Here is a 7,689-nt window from a genome sequence, read left to right as displayed (position 1 = left end):
TCAAGTTTGCCACTTAAAAATAGTTTTTGGCCCCGAGGCCATTTTAGCCGAAGGGTAGTGCTTCGTGCAAGTAACTTGTTTTGTTCCATTGGGAGGTAAAATAGTGTCACAATTTGGTTCTAGATGTTTTTTAATTTAACGGTTAAATGAGAGAACTTAAGGTTAACTTATGGAAAAAACTGTGTCATCAACAGTTAATACTATAGCCGAGATAAATGGTGCAAATTAAATTTACTGATGACATCAAACACTTTTCTTTGTAACGTAAGTTTATTTGTTGAATTTTCTTTCCCAGTTAGATCTTGGATAAATATCTCTTTAAAAAAAAAAAAAATTAAATTTGTATCATTCAGGACATAGCATTTTTAGCTTTAGCTTCTGTTCTAATCGTAGGTCACGACTTCTGTTTCTTTTTTGGAATTCCAGGTATTTCGTCTTGAACATTCAGTGACTCGACAACTTTGACGTAAAAGTAAGAGCTAGCTGTACCATGCTACATGCTAACTCCTAGCATAGCTAAATAGAATACAAAACCACAAATCTCTTTGAGTTTTCAAACTTTTTTTAATGTCACAGAAAAGCTTATTTTTCCTGAAGGAAAAAACAATCGTGATCTAGAAAAACATCTTAAGAACATTGCAAAGGCACTTGGAATCAACAAATTCCCTTTTTTTTTCTTTTTTGTTTTGAGCAAGAAAATATCTTTGGTCCGGTATGTCTTTAGGAAAACAAAGCTAGGGTATATGAAAAGAACGAAAAAACACCAGCTCATTTTTTTTTTAAATCCTTAAAATGTATAACATCCAACCATTTATAAAGCTTCATTCTTGTTTATAAATTTAAATAAGACATTTTGCTACATCTCAGAAATGACCAGCAATCATACAGATGTTTGTGTTGGCTCATCAGACGTACAGCAGTACTGGATCGTTTTTAGTCACATTTGGCAAGTTTCTGTTTGTTCTTCAGAAGCTTTAAGACGTGGTCGCGCTTCAGCTGCAGGGCAGCCACGTCTGATACGTGCTCGCGCACGGCGAGAGCCGCGGCGGCGGCGGCGGCTGCACGTGCGCGATATAATAGTTGTTGAAGTTGATGTCCTGCACGTACGGCGCCGGCTGGTAGTAGCAGGTGACGTTGGTGACGGTGGGGATGGCGTTCTGCTCGGCCAGCACCGCCAGCGCCAGCATGGAGATGAGGCTGAGCGTCTGGCGCCGCTCGTGGCCCATCAGGCACACCGTGCTCTCGTTCACCACGTGGTGCAGCGTCATCAGGCACTCGTAGCGTTTGTGTTCCATCCCCACGAAGTGGTTCTGGAGGTAGGCCTCCAGCTTCCTCTGCTGCTCGCAAATGTCCGAGAAGTCGATGAAGAAGCGCGAGCACATGTAGCGCTGCATCTGCTTCATGTCCGACTCCGACGTGGGCCGGAACCCCCGCACCAGCAGGTGGCAATACTTCAGTAGTCCGCCGCCCCGGATCTCCTCGGGGTTGCGCGTGGCAATAGTCCGCTGGCACAAGTGCTGCATGGCCTCGCTGAAGTCGCCGTACACGCTCTCGCCCACCACGGTGGGGTGGAAGCTCTCGGACATGGGCGTCTCCGAGCAGCGGTCGAACAGCAGCAGCGAGTCCAGGCAGATCTGGAAGGAGTCCACGCTGAATTCAAACTGCCGTCGCAGCGAGTCCACGAACTTCAGCTCCACGTTCTTGCCGCTGTTGTTGGACAGCGAGATGAGGCTCCAGCGGTCCATGTCGTTGCACACCTTCACCAGCTTCTGGACGTAGGCCTCCTTGAGAGTCAGTGCCGAGATGCGGTCCTTGGACACGCCAGGCGGGAGGAAGTCCAGGAGACAGTCCAGCACCACGTCCTTCACCAGACGGAAGGCCTGGTCGTCCTTCAGGGACACGCCGAAGATCAGGTCCAGGTCTTTGTAGCCCAGGCCCGTGTCCTGGTGGAGGACGTGGCTGGCCGCGGAGCCGTTGAGCCGGACGTCCTTCACGCACACGCCACGAGCCTCCAGACGCTCACGCACCACCTGAGGAGGACCAGACCGTCAGTGTCGGCTGAAGGAATCACTCAGAATTCATTTGACAAACATTGAATATAAATCAAAAGCCAAAAATGTTGATGAATATCGTGACCCATAATTCACCTTGTTACTCAAGTGTCCTGCAGAATTAGCATTTAGCTTTAAATAGCATCAAATAATACTATGTGTTTATGTGTATATAGTTATTGACTAAACCATTTTATCTTCAAGTTTATGATCCTGTTTTTTAATCTTGTTTTTAGCATGGATGCTAACTTCTAGCTAGCAGATAAGTGTTTGTTTCTTTATTTATTTTCTTAAAGAGTTACATTACTACAGGTTACCATTGTTACTCATGAGTATTGATTAAAATGTTCCCTCTCGTCACTTAAAAGCATCATTAAAAAGAGACACTGATGGACAATAAGAAATCTTGTAATCTAGTAAATAAAAATTATCATTTTTATACATTTAATAATCCATCTTGTTTCTTAAAAGTGTACTTTTATTCAATAGTTTGTTAGCATTTAACTTCCTTCCTTTGAACAAATATAAAAATTAAATAACATCCACAGTGTTTGTGTGTATATAGTTATTTATTAAACCGCCTTTATATTCAAGTTCTTCATCCAATTATCCTCATTTTTAATCTTGCTTTTAGCGTCCATGCTAACGTCTAGCTAGCAGTTAGCTAGACGTTAGCTAGCGCCGGGTGAGTGAGCAGTTTTAAAGGGACTAGAGATACTGCTGGACAATAAGAAGGTAAAATAGCAAGTTAATTGAAAACCTCTGGACTCTCACCTACAACCTATTCTTCAGGTTAACAGCCAGAAATACCAATAATTGAAAATGGAATCTGTCGAAATTGAAGCTTTTTAAATCAAACATATCCATAACACTGTCATTATGACAACAACATATAAGTTATTAATATTATTATTATTATAAACTGTCTTTTTTCCTGGATATCTGATGTCCTTGTGAACGAGACAAGGAAGCAGGTGAACATCGAATCATTTCGACTCGTCGCCTAAAATCCATTTTGTCATCAGGAGACAAAGTGAAGGAACTCGATGGTCTGAGGATCCATCTTCACGAGGCTGCAGGTGATTCATCAGTGAGGTTTGGAGACACAATCATGAAGTGTCAAGACTCTCTTTAAGACTTGTCTCGACAAACACTTTGTTTTCTCGCTTCCTATATTTTCTCCGGCCCGGACACGATCCCGGTACCTTCAGATTAGCGCCTGTGTCTCTCATGGTGATCAGATAACAATCAGGCTCTATTTATAACTGGAGGTCAGGCTGCAGACAAACACGTTAGAAAAGCTTCTCCACAAACTGCTCGATGCTAATAATCCAGCGTTTGTCCTCCTCGTTAGAAACTCGATCGACGTTTGCGTCCCGTGATTCATCCTCGGTGGTCCTCGTAGTCATGGGTTTCTGGGTCGTGACTGAACGATGCTGGATTTGAGGAGCTGAAGATGAGTTTCATCGACAGGTCGGACGATCCCGAGGCGTCCATGAGAGACTCGGAGTAGAACTTCTTTACATCCAGAGACGGTTAATGTGATTGAATTCCTTTGAAAAGGTTTTATTTTTAGCGTCTTGTTTTGGTAGAATTAGTTACAACTTGACTCAAATTAAAGACTAATAAGTCTAATAAACCCGTTTGTAGTTTGAATCCGACATACTGGACATAAGATCCTCAGACATTCCCAAGACATTGTGTTGTTTTGTTTAGAGCTCAAACCAGTTTGTGATCATTCCTTTAGATCTGGGGAGTCATGAAATGATATCCTGATGTTGTTGTCCGAGTACTTGACTTTACTCTGGTGTTGTGATAGTGTAGTAACAAGTATATATGTGTAATATTGTCCAGTACTTGACTCTGGTGTTGTGATACTGTAGTAACACGTATATATGTGTAGTATTGTCGAGTACTTGACTCTGGTGTTGTGATAGTGTAGTAACAAGGATATATGTGTAGTATTGTCGAGTACTTGACTCTGGTGTTGTGATAGTGTAGTAAAAAGTATATATGTATAGTATTGTCGAGTACTTGACTCTGGTGTTGTGATAGTGTAGTAACAAGTATATATGTGTAGTATTGTCCAGTACTTGACTCTGGTGTTGTGATAGTGTAGTAACAAGTATATATGTGTAGTTTTATCCAGTACTTGACTCTGGTGTTGTAGTATTTACAGACCACATGACTCTTGACGAAGTCGTTACTGCTTCCATTTGTTTTCAAACCAAAATATGTCCAAACATCAGCTTTAAAAGCGTCTGGAGTCACTGTATCCTCTCGTCCTCAGTCGTTACTGCTTCCATTTGTTTTCAAACCAAAATATGTCCAAACATCAGCTTTAAAAGCTGCCGGAGTCACTGTATCCTCTCGTCCCCAGTCATCGCCGGAATCTTGCAGGATTTCATTGTTTCTTAAGCGGTGGACGACATAACGACTGCTGCCATCTAGCGGTCGGAAGTGTAATTGCTACACAGAAATTAACCAAAAGAAGCTCTACTTCGAGTCTCAAAATGACGCTCCTCTTGTACAACGTTGTTTTATAGTCGTTTTAGCTGAAACGACAACTTTTGTGTCGTCGAGACTTCTTATCTTTCTTATCTTCTCGGGCATGTGATCGACACGCAGGGGAATAAAAGATGGAACAGTGTGCGGATCATAAACGGGGCCACAGGTCCAGGAGTTATGGGGCCGTTAAGGGCCGAGGGTGAACTTGAGAGATTCATGAAGAAGGGGGGGTCAAAGGTCACTCCTCCACTGATGTCTTCCAGCCGGCGATGTAGATCTCGAAAAAAGGATCGAGATCGCACGAGGGTTTCCTCGCGTCCAGCAAAAACACGAGCGTCCCCAACATTCGGGGAGCAAAACCTACACTTAGACTTCCTGCTCCTCAATGGAGCATTCATCTTTCCACGACCGCAAGCATGAGCTCCGGGCCTCGCTCGCTCCTTGAGCTCATCGTGGGGATGTCAGGGAATGAAGTGGAAAGAAACACACACACACACACACACACACACACACACACACACACACACACACACACTCTGATGCGACTCTGAGGTTGGAGTCAAAGGGCGAGAGTTCCATGAGACACCACAAGGGGAAGCGTGGAGCCACAAGGCAGTGACTCCGGCCTCCTTTTAAGACCGGCCTCGAGGACCAGTAAAGTCTAGATCCCCCACGGATTCTTTCCATCAGTCCGCCTGAGTGACGGGTCGGCAGGGGGAAGCAGCCGAGCACAGATTTTCGAACCATCCCGACAGAAGGAAGTCATGAGTCGTGGAGTCACGAACGAGCATGAATCACACGTCGGACTCGTCTAAACAGTTTGTGTTGTACTCACGATGATGCTAAAGCTAGTTGTAGCTGCTCATGTTTTCACTCTGATCTGTGATCGACTGTCACACCTGTTCCAGTCTGTCGTGTCCAGGTACTCCAGCACTGGCTACAACACTTTAGAAGATGTGAATTTGTTTGAAAAAAATCTTTAATTTAAGTCTTGTATTAGGTCCTGTCGCAGTGATGCTATAAACAATCTAGCTAGGTTAAAAACTTGCTAATACTTACCCCAGTAGCAAAGTAAATTAAAGTTAAAGTACTGGAAGAGAAGATTTAAATCAATTCAAGATTTATGTTTTTTTGTCAGTTCGTGAAGCGACGTCGCGAAAAGTTAGCAAAAGTAAAGCATATTAATCCCTTGAGTAATGACGGATAAAACTGGTTTAATTTCTTCCATTTAAGTAGCTCAAAAGTACTCAAAAAGTTAATTCCATAAATGCAGAGTTGCGCCCTTTCTTTTGTGACTTTAAGTGTGTAATTACAATAATACTGTCTCGAGTTGGTCACTCATGTTGTCGGATTAAAGTCAGGTGTCGTTCAACTTGTTTAAGTACTACCTTGGACTTTGCAGTATTACTAGATAAGTTCAGACCGTCGTTCTTTCGACGACTATGTAGTACTGCGATAGTTTTTATTACGAACAATTTAAAGTTGTGTATCGTTTGTACTCGTCTATTGAAATGTTGCAAAGATTCATTGAATCATAACTTGGTATCGGAGCGATGTGATTGGCTGTTCACCAGAGGTCGGTGACCAATAAGAACGAGTTAAAGATCACAGTTTAAAGCACATTATTATTACATTTATATCGTCAATTTTTGAAAGAACACATTTGATCGTTAGCTTTAAACCAGGCACACATCTGATCGTATTTCTTTCTTGAATCATCTTGTGGTTTTATTTGTTTTATTATATGTAAATATTGCTTATGTGTGTTTTATTGTTTGTTTTATCTACATTTGTACAGAACTCGTTGGTCAACATGCAAGTACTTTATAGATAAAATGGTATTTTATATACATTTTAGAGTATTTTTAATTTCTGACGTTAAAAATATGTTTTAAAAGGTGTTTATGAACACAAATAACTTCACAATTAGTTAATATAGATGATTAAATACAATTAAAATAAATCAAATAATTATAAGTTATAATGGTATTTTAAATGTTTTTCTTTTTTTTTCTGACATGTAGATTTATACAATTGCTTTTAATTACATTGTCTTTTAACTTCTTAAGTTGAAGCTTAGCATGTTTTAATAGTTGCTCCCTAATGTTTATAGAGTAACTATTAAAACATTAACAGTAATTATAAGCAATTACTTAAATCTACGTGTCGGAAAAAAAAAAGTGTTTAAAATACCATTATATCTAATACTTATTTTATTTATTTTAATTAAGACATCCAAAATCTATTTATTTCAAATGTATTACAATATGCAAGTATTTAAATAATACATTTTTGTACTGAGGATTAAATAATAATGTAAAAGAATGTACTTTCATGTACAGTTAGTTTAGCATCTACTCAGAGTCTAAGACCATAAAAGTCATTTAATTAAAGTAGTAAAAGTTGTGTAACAGTTTGTTGCACAAGCCTAAGAGGACCTTATGAAAGCAGGGGGGGGGGGGGGGGGCTCACCTGGACTATCTGCCGGGGTCTCATGGACAGGGTGGGGAAGTTTCCTCGGCCGTGGATCGGAACCGCCTCGCCCAGGATCGAGTCCAGTCTCTGCACCTGATCCCAAGACAAGACGCAGAACCTCCGGCTGTGATCCGACGCATCACCGCAAGACATGGTCGCTGACAGGAACTCTTTAGTGGGTCAGAACTTCCTCGAAACTTCCGCCGCGGGGTCACGAAGAATAGTCCTGTGTTCGGAGGGAAGGTTCGGATGAGGATCACCAGCTGGTTCCGCCGGCGAGTGTCAGTGATGGTCAGAGATGGTCAGTGCGCAGAAGAACGAAGCTGGACCAGGAGCCGCGGGTTTAAAACGACCTCATTAGCATGTGCGCTGTGATTGGCTGACACGTTTGGTCGCTGAGGCCGAGCGGCAACGCCCCCCTCGTGACGTCACTGGCGGACAGGGTTTTCCTTACAGAAGATTCAAACATTCTTTTCATAACTGTTTGTGTGTGCGTGTGTGTGTGTAATTTTTATTTGTATAGCGCTTTTCCAGACCAGGGTCACAAAGTGCTTAAACAATCAAAACAATATTCAATAAAGTATATACTTTAAAGGTCAAGATAAAACTGATAACACAACAGGAGTTCCAGAAAATCAAGGAAATGTGTGTGTGT

At 41.8% G+C, this 7,689-nt stretch overlaps 1 protein-coding gene across 1 annotated transcript; it reads right to left on the bottom strand.

Moving 5' to 3' along the window:
* Window positions 1-544: 544 nt before the first annotated feature.
* tent5ba (terminal nucleotidyltransferase 5ba) lies at window positions 545-7,336 on the bottom strand. Its single transcript, XM_087812858.1, has 2 exons — window positions 7,032-7,336; window positions 545-2,030 (listed from the first exon to the last, which is right to left on the bottom strand). The coding sequence occupies exons 1-2, from the start codon at window positions 7,185-7,187 to the stop codon at window positions 993-995; spliced, it is 1,194 nt and encodes a 397-aa protein (XP_087668984.1). The 5' UTR covers window positions 7,188-7,336; the 3' UTR covers window positions 545-992.
* Between the last annotated feature and the right edge of the window lie 353 nt (window positions 7,337-7,689).

The sequence above is a fragment of the Callionymus lyra genome, chromosome 17 (assembly GCF_982586985.1).
Source record: "Callionymus lyra chromosome 17, fCalLyr1.hap1.1, whole genome shotgun sequence".
In the NCBI taxonomy this organism is placed as follows: domain Eukaryota; kingdom Metazoa; phylum Chordata; class Actinopteri; order Syngnathiformes; family Callionymidae; genus Callionymus; species Callionymus lyra.
This window is presented reverse-complemented; position numbering and strand designations above follow the sequence as displayed.

Excerpts from the sequence above, each read along its gene's own strand:
- tent5ba (XM_087812858.1), bottom strand. The coding sequence starts at position 7,187 with ATGTCTTGCGGTGATGCGTCGGATCACAGCCGGAGGTTCTGCGTCTTG. Across the intron at positions 2,031-7,031 it reads GACCCCGGCAGATAGTCCAG|GTGGTGCGTGAGCGTCTGGA; the intron begins GTGAGCCCCCCC and ends GGTCCTCCTCAG.